At 55.0% G+C, this 14,350-nt stretch overlaps 2 protein-coding genes across 2 annotated transcripts in view; one reads left to right on the forward strand and one right to left on the reverse strand.

Annotated features, from left to right (window-relative positions):
• PMPCA (peptidase, mitochondrial processing subunit alpha) lies at window positions 1-12,958 on the forward strand. Its single transcript, XM_014863815.3, has 13 exons — window positions 1-145; window positions 1,790-1,992; window positions 2,412-2,491; window positions 2,720-2,802; window positions 4,321-4,415; window positions 5,276-5,376; window positions 5,798-6,061; window positions 6,655-6,747; window positions 6,827-6,945; window positions 7,058-7,148; window positions 7,280-7,342; window positions 9,051-9,195; window positions 10,298-12,958. The coding sequence occupies exons 1-13, from the start codon at window positions 75-77 to the stop codon at window positions 10,465-10,467; spliced, it is 1,578 nt and encodes a 525-aa protein (XP_014719301.2). The 5' UTR covers window positions 1-74; the 3' UTR covers window positions 10,468-12,958.
• The window catches only part of INPP5E (inositol polyphosphate-5-phosphatase E), a 15,887-nt gene continuing 14,487 nt past the window's right edge, over window positions 12,951-14,350 (reverse strand). Inside the window, exon 11 of the mRNA XM_044778406.2 lies at window positions 12,951-14,241. Coding sequence (XP_044634341.2) covers window positions 14,109-14,241 — 133 coding nt within the window. The 3' untranslated portion in view covers window positions 12,951-14,108. The remainder of the gene's footprint in view (window positions 14,242-14,350) is intronic.

The raw sequence follows: 14,350 nt of genomic DNA on the forward strand, positions 1-14,350 counted from the left end.
CACGCCGGTCTGGGGGGCGGGGCGCCGGGGGGGCGCCCGGAAATGACGACAGAAGTGGTGGGCGGGGACCCAAGATGGCGGCCGTGGTGCTGGCGGCAACGCGGCTGCTGAGGGGCCCGGGCTCCTGGGGCGGCGCGCGGCTGAGGTGAGCGAGGGCGGGCCGGGGGCCGGCGTGACCCGCGTCTCTCGGGAGCTCTGCCCTTGCTTTGTTCACGCCTGGACGGCGGCACCAGGTGGTCGGGCTGTGGGACCCCGGCCTGGTCCCCGGGGGCGACGGGGGCGACGGGGGCGCCTGCCCGCCTGGCGCCCCGAGCCTCGAGGCCCGTCCGCTTCTTCTCTCCTCAGTTGCCGGGCTCTCTCCCGCCCTGTCCTCCCGGGCCCACGGGGCTCGTCCGAGGCCACGTGTCTTCCCGCCTCGGCTCCTTCCTGCCGCTGCCCCTTAGGAGGCCGCGCCTTTAGAGCCCAGAGCCAGGACTCTGCCGGCGCCAACGCCGTGCCCTTGACTGCCCTGCGCTGTCCCCTCGCCTCTTGGTGTCTGGCTTTTCCCACAGTGGCGCAGCGCTCAGCAACAGGTAGCTGTTGACCGCTCTTTGTATTACAAGCGCTGCGTCAGGCGCAGGGACGCGGCGGGAACAGAGACGCCGTTGCTGCCCCCAGGCAGTGGACACAGACGGCAGCGAGCACAAAGTATCAGCGATCGTGTGGTTGCTGTGGAGTAAAGGGCAGCGTTCGGTGGTAGAACGTGACAGGAGAGACCAACTTCAGGGAGAAGAAGGAGGGTAGCCTCTCTGAGGAGGGGACACTTAAGTCAAGAGGTGAAGGATGAGAGCAGGGCAGGCTGGAACAGTGAGACAGAAACTTTGGGGATGAAGAGCCGAGTGTGTTCCAGGAGTGGGAGCAGGCCACTGACGGGGACCCGCAGTGGGCAAGGGGAACGGGGTTAGGAGATGAATTTGGAGAGGGCATTGGACACCAAACGTGCAGAGCCCTCCGGGCCAGATAAGGGGTGTGGCTGCTTTGTAGACTGCAGGGTGGCTGTTGAAGGGCAGGGCTGTGCTCGGTGCTGTCTGTAGGGGCTGCCTTAGCCCCCAGCCCCGCCCAGAGCGAGGGCTGTTATTCCTGCCTGTTTACAGAGGTGCAGTTAAGGCCCAAAGAACTGAACCAGCTGGCTGCACGTCCCTGGGCTGAGCAGGATTTGTACCCAGCAGTGGTGCTCTTGATCACTCCTCTGTGCTTCTCGAGGCGTGTAGAAACAAATCCTTTAGAAGGAGAGACGTTGAGTCAGCTGTGATGGCCTAGTGGTTAAAGTTATGCATGCTCCGCTTCGGTGGCCAGGGTTCTGTTCCCTAGGCTCAGAGCCACACCACCCATCTGGCAGTAGCCACGCTGTGGCTGCAGCTCACGCGGAAGAACTAGGAAGCCCTACCAGTAGAATATGCAGCTGTGCACTAGGGCTTTGTGGAGGAGGAAACACTGTCAGAGGGGGAGATGTTGACTTTTAGGGGGGGTGAGGAAGACGGGCCCTGAACCAACTTCTGTGCCAGTCTTCCTCTGCTTCATGTGGGATGCCCCCACAGCATGGCTTGACGAGCGGTGCTAGGTCCACGCCACGGATCTGAACCTGCGAACCCTGGGCCGCTGAAGCAGAGCACACAAACTTAACCACTAGGCTGCCGGGCCAGCCCCAGTGTTGACTTTTAATGCAGACAGAACACGACTGCGCCTGAGTGGTCACTGCGGGTGCCACTGTTGCCAGTCTGTTCTAACTGGGCCGCTTCCTCTCCTTCAGGTTCGGAGCCCCTGCCTGCAGACAGTTCAGTAGTGGCGGTGCCTATCCCAGCATCCCCCTCTCTTCGCCCTTACCCGGAGTCCCCACGCCCGTGTTTGCTACAGTCGATGGACAGGAAAAGTTTGAAACCAAAATTACCACACTGGATAATGGGCTTCGCGTGGCGTCCCAAAATAAGTTTGGACAGTTTTGTACGGTAGGAAGTAAGTGCCGTGGGTAGTGTTGTGGGCCGTCCCGTTGCTGTCACACACGCACGTGCCTCAGTTCACTGCCAGTTGTAGTTAGTACGTCACTTATGAATTGAATCCTGAGTGAAAAAGCATAGCGTAAAATCTGAAAATTCAGAACTCAGAATATGGACAGTGGGTTTTTTTCCTTTTTCTACCTTTTTGTAATTCTAAAAATTGTCCAGCACAAATATAACGCATACTATTCCGTAAATGTTGGCATACGTACGTAGCTGTGAAACCGTCATCGTAAGCAAGGTACCGAACAGACCCATCACCTTCGTACAGTTAAATCTGGCTGTTTAGTCGTTGTTGTGATTTTAAAAAATTTCTCTTGACTAAATTCCCCTTTTGAACATCTGATTTAATCTGTCGATTTTTCTTTTTATTGCCAGTTCTTATTAATTCAGGATCAAGATATGAAGCAAAATATCTTAGTGGAATTGCTCACTTTTTGGAAAAATTGGCATTTTCGGTCAGTGTCCAATTTGTGATTTTTGAGACTATACTTAGGAATAATCTATTGAGTTTTGCTATTTTAGAGTGGTTATTTTAATAGATGATTAAGTTGCCAAGTTAATACTGATAAAAGATAATTTGATTTCATGTGTTTTGAAAGCAAAACTAAATTTTCTTCTTAAAAATTGTGTTTCAGGGGTAGTTTTAGATTGCTTATTTAGATTTTCTTATTTTTCTTTGCTAGTCTACTGACCGATTTGACAGCAAGGATGAAATCTTGCTCACCCTGGAAAAGCATGGAGGTATTTGTGACTGCCAGACGTCGAGGTACGCGGCTTTTTCATGTAGGCTTCCTGTGTGTCCACGTAGCACTGTCGTTCTGGTCCTTGGTCAGAGTCCCAGTGAGCCCCTCCCAGCGGAGAGGCTGTGGAGGTTCATGGTGAGAAGTGAGCCCGGGCCTGGCAGAGAGTTGGGTGGAGAATTGGAGCGCCAGAACACACAGGTGGCAACACTCACACAGAGGAGCATGCTTCCTAGGCCTCACAGTCCCCGGAAGGCTGCTTACCCTGTCATTTGAGCCAGGCTGCTGACTGGGCACTGGGCTGCAGAGCAGGCCCTGTCCCCAAGATGTTCACAGATCGGGCAGAGGGCTGCACCACAGGTAATGGATACAAGAGCCGGGAACCAAGGGTAGTGGGAGCGTGGTCTGGGGTCAGGAGAGGAATGACAGGCAACTTGACTTTGAGGCTGGTTCTTGACCAAGTTTGCCAGGAAAGTGAAGGGAGGAGGCAGCTGGGAGTGGCACGTTCAAGGCTCAGCCTGGAAGAGGCGGTGCTCCATTTGGAGACGGGGAGGAGTCCAGTGTGCAACTGGAGCGCAGATGGCATGGGGTGCTGTGGACAAGGGCAGGTGGTGGTTGTCTGCCTGGTGTGGGGCGCAGCCACAAAGCTCTGTTCAGGGCAGTAGGGGGAGGGAGGACAAAGATCACACTTTTTTAAGCAGTTGATTATTTAGCCGTGAATGCTAAAAAAATTACACATAAAAGATAGCTTAAATGCCAAGAATTAGAGTTAGGAGGAAGGTAGTATATTCACATTTTCAAAAATGGTCTATTCAGAAACCTCCAGCTCCCAGCTGCCTGTGAATGCAGTCCACACTCATTGCCTTGTGTTAGATCCTCCTTGTTTTTGCCTCAAGTCTCTTCCTCCATCTCCCCAGGGAACTCCTTCTGGTCTGGTAGGCCGGTGTCCTGACCCCAGCACAGCCCACCAACGATCAGCTCAGGCTTTTGTTCCTACTGCTCTGCCATGTGCCTCTGCGAAGGCACTGGTGGCCCTGTCCCCCTGGGGGCTCAGTCTTGGCTGCATGGCGGTTGGCGGTTGTGTCTGTTCTGCACGGTGTCCTGTCTGACTGCTCCATCTCATGGTCTGTGGTCGTCACGCTGTGCCTTCCCTGGCTGACTTGGTGTGCACGTCTGATCTCAGTGCCTCGTGCCATGAGCTCATGCTACAGTCTCTGTCCCCCAGCCATCTAAGCCAGGCACGGTCCCAGCTCGTACAGCAGACGCTCAGAAGGCACAGGAGGAAGCGGTTCACTATGGAGGGAGCCAGTGCTTGTGAACCCTCTCAGAAGTGGCTCTCTCCCACTTTGATTGGGCGAGTCTTCCACCCCAGTGCTCAGCCTCCATGCAGCTGTGGTTCCTGCCTGCTGGGACTTTACACTGTTAGATGGGAAAAAGGAAAGGCACCGAGTGTGTGCTGATCCTCGGCACAGGATGATGAAAATCCCCACCGGCGTCCACCTGTTGTGTCCTCAGTGCCCGGCATTGTGTCCGGTTTCTTCCAGAGACACCACCATGTATGCTGTGTCTGCTGATTCTAAAGGCCTGGACACGGTGGTTGGCTTGCTAGCTGACGTGGTCCTGCACCCCAGGCTAACAGGTGAGCATCGGGCTGCTTGAGGGGCTGGGATCGTGGGAGGTGTGCTGAAGCACTACCCCTGGGGACAGCCCTGTACTAGTGGAGCCCTTGGGCTCCCCTACAGTGACAGTTAGCGTGATTTCTTTGGAAATAATGCAGACGGTTGGAAAAGTCCTTGATGCTTACAGTTTGACACGTCTCCCTGTACCCTCTTATGCTTTTAGTGAAATTGGGTCTTTCATTGCAGAAAGGCATCTCAGACTGTCTTTAAACACCATGACTGACATGCTACTAAAACTCTCCACATCCTTTCTCCAGTCCCTTTCTCGGCCTTGCAAGTGGCAGGACTGTGAGCTCCCTGGCAGGAGCGGCTGGCAGAGAGGGCCACGCTGACTGTTCTGGTGGGTCTAACCCAGCTCTGTGTCGTAGCAGCCTGGCCTTGGCATTCCAAGCTGCAGTTCCAGGTTGAGATCTTTCTGGTACCTGTTCCAGCTTGCTGATGAAATGGCATCCCTGCCATTGGTCTGTGCATCTGCTTTCCAAGCAACTTCCCATCCAGTGTCATTCTATCCTCATAGCAACATGCTGGGACAGACAGGTCAGGGACCTGAGTGCTTCTTACGGGAGGGAGCCGAGGCTCAGACCAGGTGCAGGTGGCTGCTTCGTGGCAGAGTGGATGAGAGGCCCGAGCCCTCCAGGCCCCTGCCCACACAGCGCTCTCCCCCTTCCTCACCAAGCATGCCCAGGGCTGCCCCAGACGAAGGCCGAGGAGCTGCCGACATCCACCGACCGGCCACACTTGGCCTGCCCGGCGACTCAGGCTTGGTGTGGTCCCCGTCCTCGCCCATGCGGTCTGAGCCTTGTCTTTGGGTTCTTTGCAGATGAAGAACTTGAGATGACTCGAATGGCTGTCCAGTTTGAGCTGGAGGACCTCAATATGCGCCCTGACCCAGAACCGCTTCTCACAGAGATGATTCACGAGGTAAAGTAGAAAACTCGCAGATGCCCCACGTCCACGGTGGTGGCCCTGCTGACCCGGGGCGGTAGGGAGGGGTCGTTTGCCTGCCTGATGTCACCCTCACAGGTTACGGGTGTTGACAGAACACGTCTAATTTCTGAATCTGCTATTTTTGCAGCAAGCTTTTAAGTTTTTAGTTCTTACAGTAACAGGATCTTTACCACTCTATTTTTATAACGAGCCTTTTGTTTTATAATTTTATGGTTTTTCATACTGGAGAGGTAGATTTTATTATTTTCATAAACAAAGCTGCTGCCACCAAACCACAGCTAAAATAAGCTGCTGGCGGGCTTCTTCCGAGCCTGGCGGGGCACGGTGGGCCCAGCTCGCTTGAGGAGACTTATGTCCCTTTGTCACTCATGCTTCTTTCTGCTTCCTTTGTTAGGCTGCTTACAGGGGGAACACAGTGGGCCTCCACCGTTTCTGCCCCACAGAAAATGTCGCCAAGATTGATCGAGAAGTACTTCATTCCTACCTGAGAAACTACTACACACCAGACCGCATGGTGCTGGCTGCGGTGGGGGTGGAGCACAGCCACCTGGTGGAATGCGCCAGAAAGTACCTCCTGGGAACCCGCCCGGCCTGGGGAAGTGGGAAGGCTGTGGACGTGGATAGATCCGTAGCACAGTACACCGGGGGGATCGTCAAGGTAAAGCCGTGTGGGAGAGATCTGTGACCTTGCGTGACAGCCGCCTTCTCTGACTTGTGTTTTGGGCATGTTCTTACCCACGGTCTGCGGCGTTATCGTTGATGCATCTGCGGCTTCACCCTAAGGCACGCCCTAGTCGCAGCATGACGCGTGTTCCATGTCTGAGCTGAGAGCTGGCTAGGACTGAGTTTAGCTTTGGTGGAGGGTTAAGGGTAGTTCCTGCCTCTGGCAGAGTTTGTGTATGATTTCTGTAGAACCGTTTTTAAGATGACCTGACCTGGGGCCAGCTAGTGGCGCAGCGGTCAAATTCATACGTTCTGCTTCAGCAGTTGGGTTCGCCGGTTCGGATCCCGGGTGTGGACATGGCACCACTTGTCAAGCCACGCTGTGGTGGGTGTCCCACGTAAAGTAGAGGGAGATGGGCACGGATGTTAGCTCAGGGCCAGTCTTCCTCGGCAAAAAGAGGAGGATTGGCAGCAGATTTAGCTCAGGGCTAATCTTCCTCAAAAAAAAAAAAAAGACATGACCTGAGAAGTTTGCGAGGCCTGGTGGTTTTTCACGTGGGTACACTCGATCGTTCTTCTTGGTTACAGCTAGAGAGAGATATGTCCAACGTCAGCCTGGGCCCTGCCCCGTTCCCCGAGCTCACGCACATCATGATAGGGCTGGAGAGCTGCTCCTTCCTGGTAAGTCCCGGCTGGGCCAGAGCCGTGCTGGGCCGAGAGACTCCTCTCCCGGCTGAGTCTGCCCTCCCGTCTCTCGCAGGAGGGAGACTTCATCCCCTTCGCCGTGCTGAACATGATGATGGGAGGTGGCGGCTCCTTCTCGGCCGGCGGGCCCGGCAAGGGCATGTTTACCAGGCTCTACCTCAACGTGCTCAACAGGTGGGCTGGATGCTTCTCACCTGGCTGTCCCCAGGGTCGCCAGGCCCAGCCGAGGATGCTTTTGGACTGTGACGCCACCTTCCGGGTGTCCCTTTCTCTGTGTTCCCCACAGGCACCACTGGATGTACAACGCAACCTCCTACCACCACAGCTACGAGGACACGGGCCTCCTGTGCATTCACGCCAGTGCTGACCCCAGACAGGTGAGGCAGGGCCGCAGGCCAGGGCTCAGGGCAGGAAGCTGCTCTTTGAGGGCAGGGCGTTTCACTGCGTGAGCTGGAGGCACAGGCGGCTGGGCTCACGTTACGCTTTGTGTCCGTGCTCTCTTCTCCAGGTTCGGGAGATGGTGGAAATCATCACGAAGGAATTCATCCTGATGGCTGGAACCGTGGATGAGGTAAGTAGGGCAGGGAGCCGCTTCCCAGCGTCCCCACAATGGTGTGGACAGCAGGTGCCCCCGACACCAGTATCCCAGCCAGAGCGGGGAGCCCCTCCTCCTGGGTTCTTCCGGAGAACCGTGTGCTGTGCTCCCCAGCCCTCGGTCTGCGTTGGCCTGGTCCATGCGTCCTGTGGCCACTCGTGTCCATTTGCAGCTTCCCTGAGAGAACGGCTGCAGAGCATCCTGTGCACCCTCAGCCCTGAGATGAGACGGCGCGAGTCAGGGCAGCGTTGTGCTGCAGGGGCCGCTCAGGCGTACTCCTGCCTTTTCCCTGTCTCTGTTTCACATTTTAACCTAAGTCTTTGTTTTCTTGGTTTTTTTTAGCTTAGTTTTTTGATACCTTAGATGTTTAGAAACCTTGTTACCTTCTAGGCCAGAGCTGGTACAAATAAGTCTATTTTCTGCACACGCTGTATATAGAAGTGTGCGCACGTGAGTGTGCATGCATCCAGAGAAAGCCCCAGGCGGAAGCCCAGCCTGTGAGCCATATGCCTCTAGGTGCTGGAGCGTGAGCCTCACTTCAGATCCTCTTTGCTGCACGTTCCCTGTTATCTGCAATAATCACACTTTCTTTCTTTAATCAGAAAAGGAAGTATTACTCCGAAAATAAAAATGCATTTAAAAATTAGTGCTGTGGTTCTGTTAGTGTCCTGTGAGGAAAACAGTCCTTTCCACTAATGTGAAATCAATTTGAGATAAATTTTAAGTATTTACCTGAAATTGCAAAAAAAAAAGTTAAAGACCTGTCTTAAATTAGGAACTATTTTACTTAAAAAATGATACAGAATCTGAACAGCCAATATAGCTTCAAACTCTGCGGCTCCCAGATTTGTTTGTTTCTTGCGAGCTCCCTCCTGTGCCCTCATTCCAAGATGCAGCTGACGTCCGTGCTCGAGTCCAGCATTCCGGTCTGGACTTGGTGGACGCGGTTCGCTGGGCACCAATTTTTAAAGACTTTATTTTTCCTTTTTCTCCCCAAAGCCCCCCAGTACATAGTTGTATATTCTAGTTGTAGATCCCTCTGGTTGTGGCATGTGGGACGCCGCCTCAGCGTGGCCTGATGAGCAGTGCCATGTCCACACCCAGGATCCGAACCAGTGAAAGCCTGGGCCACCGAAACGGAGCGTGCAAACTTAACCACTTGGCCACAGGGCCAGCCCCCTGGGCAGCAATTTTTAAACTTAGTACCTCATGAGGGGCTCAGAGTTGGTGGGTTGAGTGGGTCCCCTCAGAACTTTTCAGGGAGCGTGGGGAACACAGTTTCTTGGCCCTGCACCTGGGGTCTGGGTGTTGAATTTTTTTCCTCGTGATTTTGATGTGTGGCTAGCTTTGGGGTCTTGGAGTTAGGGTGTCTGGCACTTTACCCTTCTCATGCTGCATGGCAGACTTTTTAAACAGTACACAAGAACTCCCGGGAAGCACACGGCCTTATTTGAAATGTAGCGAAGGCCCCAGGACCTGGTTCCCACCTGACCCAGAGGTGGCGGCAGGGAGCAGGGCAGGGTTGCTCTGGGCGGGGCCGTCTTGCTTGATTTCAGCCTCTGGTAAGGTGTGGCCAGAACGCCTCCCGTCAGCTGCTCTGCTGGCTGAGTCGTCTGTGAGTGACTGGGTGGCGGTGTGTGAGCCCGCTGTGGATCCGCCCCGGGGCCTGGTTCTTGATCCCCAGGTGGAGCTGGAGCGAGCCAAGACGCAGCTGATGTCCATGCTCATGATGAACCTGGAGTCCAGGCCTGTGATCTTTGAGGACGTCGGGAGGCAGGTGCTGGCGACCTGTTCCAGAAAGCTGCCCCAGGAGCTGTGCGCGCTCATCCGTGAGTACCGCGCTCCACACGGGGCTGGGGCCGAGAGCTCAGCTCAGACGAGGCTTCTCCCTCCCAGAAGACAGGCTCAGGTCTCCTGTGTGCTGGCTCCGCACCTGCGTCCTCGGCCCTTACCAGGCTCACTTCCCAGCCCTGCCACTCGTTAGCTGTGTTCCTTATTTGTGGGACCCCAACTTTTCATGTCCCCCTTGTAAAAGGGCCTTCCACTTCCGCTCTGGGTTCTAAAGCGGGTTCAGCAGGACAATGGGTGGACAGTGCTCGGCGCGCTGCTGTTCTGCACGTGGAGAGGTGGCAGCTCAGATGCTGTTGCCTTTGTGGCTCCCTGGCAGGCGTCTCAGCTGCAGATTTCTATGGCCTTCCATGAGTGACCTTCAGGGGGTCCTTGAACCTTCTCCAGTTACACACAAAATTTTACTTGCTTGTGACTCTGCAGGACAGGTTTATCTGAGCTTCATCAGATTCTCAAAGGCCCACGTCTCTTGGGCCTGGAGTCCTGCCAGGGACCATGCTTGCTCCACGCATGCATGGGCCATTGTCCTCCTTTTGGGAACCCCCTGAGACCCTCGAGTGTGACAGTACCAGTCTCCCTAAGGCCTCGTCTTCTGTAGCAAAGTAACCCTCCTGTTGGCGTCTTCTCACACATCCCGCGGCTCCTGGGCTCCCTCCTCTACAGGCCGGACAGCGCGTGCAGCCCCTCGGCCCCTCGTTCTCACCTGGTCCTTCTGTCCATGCAGCCCTGAGACCCAGCGTCTGGTTAACTCATGAGACGGAAGCTCTTTCTTTGTTAACCATATTAACTCTTCTGGGGTGGTGCATCCTTCTGCATTTGAAAGTAGTTTTAAACCATTGGCAGTCCTCGTTTACTGAGAAAAACTCACTTCTGCCCTGTCACCCTGACTCGCTGTGCAGTCCACACACGGCTGCAGGTGGACGCTCTGGAGTCCTCAGCACCCCTCCCCCACAGGTGGGGGGTGATGCCAGATTGGTGACCCCGCACTTGGTCCGTTTAGCGACCACAGCCGTCACATGGAGACAGACGGAATCAGTGTGGGCGTCAGGCGGTCCCCTGAAGTCTCTTTGTTCTCCGTGCCAGGCAACGTGAAGCCAGAAGACATCAAGAGAGTTGCTTCTCAGATGCTCCGCAGGAAGCCTGCCGTGGCCGCGCTGGGCGATTTGACGGACCTGCCGACGTACGAGCACGTCCAGGCGGCGCTGTCGAGCAAAGACGGGCGGCTGCCCCGGACGTACCGGCTCTTCCGCTAGAGGCCCTCCAGGGCTGACGCGGCTGAGAGCCGTACCCAGAGCACATTTTATACTGTTTTTTTGGATGTGAATTTAGTCACATAAATTCATAAAGGGTGCAAACTATGGGACTCTTCTCTTACACGTGAACAAATGCCGTGTCGTCAGAGCACGGCTCAGTTCCTGTTACTTCAGGGCTGGATTTGCCAGTCAGTGGGATAAAGATTTACTTTCAGCCCAGCCAGGACCCAGGTGGAGTGCAGACAGCTCAGAGCAGCTGGCTGTAGTAACACCAGGGCGGCAGTCACACTCTCGTGAGTTTCAGCAGGTGGGGTCACCGCGGGTCCCCTGAGGCTAGTGGTCTCATCACAGAGGCCGGTGGGCCTGTCAGCCCTGCCCAGCTTCCTGGAAGGCTTGTGCTCACCTGCTTCCCAAGATGGTCACCAAACCCCTTGGCGGGTCCCGGGGGAGGCGAGAGCTCGTGTCGGTTTCAGGAGCGCAGCCAGCACCCGGGCCTTCTGCATCACTGTGGCGGTCACACAGCAGTGTGTCCCTCCCGCTCGCCTGCGGGAGCCTTGTTGAGGGCTGTCTCCACCACAGCCCTCCTACACAGAGATGGCTCCAGGCGGGCGAGCAGGCCCCTTCTCCCTGAGCGTCGTCCAGTTTGACCCAGTGTTGTGAGGCCTCTTGCCCTGGAATGGAGACACATTCTGATTTCTGAGGTATCAGAATGCGTAGGGGCGGGGCTGGTTTCTTAGAGCTGATGGTGGGTGCTAACAGCAAAGCCTGGAAACATCTTAAGAGATGAGAAGAATAAAGAGCTGTGGAGTCCTCAGGCGTGTGTAGATGTTTCAGGAGAACCACAAGGTCAGATGACTGGTAACATAGCTTAGCTTCATGGTTCTCGAAGTTAGACACCCATAGAACCCTGGGGTTCCCTGTGGGAGGGCCTGGGGCCTGGGAACCTGCAGTGCTGCGTCGAGTAGTTCCCATGCTGCCCCAGTTCAGAGGGTAGCTGCCTGCCACACAGCAGTCAGTGGCTTGCACAAAATTGGGCTGCACGGTTCTGTCAGAGCAGAGAGTGGCCCCCGGTCCTCTTTTAAGAGCCCAGCCTCTGCAGTACAGATGGAAGAGGGAGGGATGGTTAAGGAGTCAAGTAAATATTGAAACATTACTCCTGCTATTTAATGCCTTTATTTTGCCAGGGCCTCTTGTCATCTGCCTCTGCAACATGTGTTCCAGCCTCAGCGACTGCATTTGTCCCGGGCCCTGCACCGCTCTCCGCACACCCCTTACAGCCCAGTCCACTGGGGGCGGAGCAAGGGAGGTGGGCCGGAGGCACATGGCAGGTGGTCCAGCAGTGCATTGCCAGGTGTCATGTTTCCTGTGGTGACCACACTGGGAAAGGGACCTGGCGGTAGACAGGTCAGAAGTTTGGCTGCACAGCAAATGTGCATTAAGGTGGGGACGTAGCTCATAAAGAGATGAGGGGGTGAACCTCACCTTGGCCTTCAAAGCTCATGCAGACCTGGAGTTGAACTTCTGACCACCCAGCAGCTTTAGGAACATTCTAGAAACTGCTACTAACCAGACAGGTGTCTGTTTTGGAAGCTGGCATTAACATAAGTTTTCTTTATTTCCCTGCTGGCCGCCTCCCTTGCCCCCTCCTCCATCCCTCTCTCGATACCCGCCCCCAGACCTCTCCCTCCCTCCTGCCCCTTTACCCAGAGGTCGCTCTCGGGGCCTTCCCTGGCCCCCTTTCAGCCCCCAACCCATCTTCCTCCATCTGCTTTGTCATCTTTGTCGTCATCTCCCTGGACGGGCTGGCTGGGCCACAGCCCCCATGCCCCTGGGCTGTGCAGAGCTGGCCTCTGGAGGCCCCGGCAGGCACTTGCTGGAGGAGTGACAGGAAGGATGCATGTCTGAGAATGACGAGAGCCAAATTTAAAAACCACCCTCACGCCGGGTCACGTTCACAAATCTTTATGAAGTTGCTTGTCCAGACTGGCCAATTTCATCCGCATTAACTTGCATTTTAAACTGACTTCCCAAGTGACGGTCCATTCACCTAACCCTGAAGGCTGGTTTGAAGGCATTCGCTGAACTTCAGACCCACGATCCTCTTGGACGGATGTGATTCCCCAGAGACGGGGAGCTTGGTCTCGGGCCAAACTAACAGACCCCGGGGTCTCACTGAAATCTCTTTTCCATGGTTTGGGTCAGAGAAAATGCCTGGAAGGAATTCTTAAAATCTTACTCATTTCAAGCCTCATCACAAAAATCTTTCTAACAGAGATTTTCAGTTAATTGACTTGAAACTCGACGGCATGTTCATTTGAGCAGAATTTCATACATACAGACAATCTGAATAGCTTCCTGAAATTAGATGGGATTGGCTGTGCCTTCTCATTCTGGAATTTCTGCCACTTGAATCAAAAGGTTGGGTGTGTATTGCTTTAAAACTTAAATTCCATATTTTGGAAGCAGCTGCTAATAAAAGTCTGACACACCATTCTTTGACTTGACTTATCATTTCATCACGATTCACTCAGGTCTGAAGTTTCACTTCTCCCGGAGGCCCCTTTGTGGCTCACAGGTCCCCAGGGGCGGTGGATGGACGCAGGAGCAAACTTCCTGCCTTTTCTTGTAAGAGCGTTGTACGAACAGGGTGTGCATGCAGGCTATTTCTTTCTAGGACTCAATCTTTGGCCAGGAAGAGTTTAAGATTCAATATATACATTTATTTAAAAATATAAATATGGAAAAATAAATAATTTAAAATGCTAGGTTGAATGCCCCTGGATTTCCCCACATTCAAAGCCTTTGTCTTTTTCAAGAGATGGGATAAGACTCAGAGCAATAATGGGCCCTAAACCGTTTAAGAAAAGATCCAGGATGTGGTTAGTGGGCACCGGCCTAGGTTGGCAAGGTGCTGACATTCTAACAGCTTCTCAGGCCAGGAAACGCACCACTTACATCAACGCCACTCGTGGCTGATGTTACGGAGCAAATGGTCTGAAGTTACCAAAACAGGACAGGAGAGAGGTGGTGGCCGGAGTCGGGAGCCCAGACCTGAGACCAGGATGCGGCCCTGGAACGCTGGCCGGGGCCCTCCTGGTCCCAGCCCAGCATCGGGCACCACGCTCCCTCGTGGGAGGTCGGCTGGCTTTGGCCTCCTATCGGCTTTGACTGACTCAGCCTCAGCCTGGTCCTAGTGTGCGCCCCTGGGACCTGAGGCCCAGGGTCACCCGCCCCAGAGCAGCCTCCCCCAGTGCTGGGCCACCAGAGCTCAGATGAGGAGGGCTGCTGGGAGGATGCGGATTGACACACGGGAGTGGCAGCAAACACTGGCTCCGGGCAGCCCTGACTTGACGTGTGCCACCGAGAGTGCCCGGAGGTGTGGCAGGTGCTGGCCTGCCCTGAGGGGCGTGAGTCGGGCTGTGGTGAGCAAGCAGGGATGGACACCAGGCCCTCAGGGCCGGTGCTCACTCCAGCCTGCAGCCTCCTGTTGGGGTCCTGGTAAGGAGGTAGGCCAGCCCGCAGCGGTTCACCTGCACCCCAAGGAGGGCCAGATGCCCCGAACTGCAACCTCTTCTGTCTTCCAGGGTTTGGGGTCAGACCTCCCACACCGTGGGTGACAAGCCCTCCCTTGGCAAGCTTCCTCAAGAAACGGTACAGACGGTGCTGGAGTGCTGGTTCTTCAGCACTTGCTGCCTCTGAATCTCTTTGGAAATCCGTCTTTTAATTCCTATTAAGTACAGTTCTCGGTCAAACTTGCCAGCAGCCAGCGGGATGCTGTGGGGGAAAGAACCATCAGGAGGGCGCCCCTGACCACTAGCCACCTGGAGTCGGCTGTTTCCTGTAAGCACATGGCCCCCAAGAAGTGCTGGGCCTCAGTCCCTCA

The sequence above is a fragment of the Equus asinus genome, chromosome 10 (genome assembly GCF_041296235.1).
Source record: "Equus asinus isolate D_3611 breed Donkey chromosome 10, EquAss-T2T_v2, whole genome shotgun sequence".
NCBI classification, from domain to species: domain Eukaryota; kingdom Metazoa; phylum Chordata; class Mammalia; order Perissodactyla; family Equidae; genus Equus; species Equus asinus.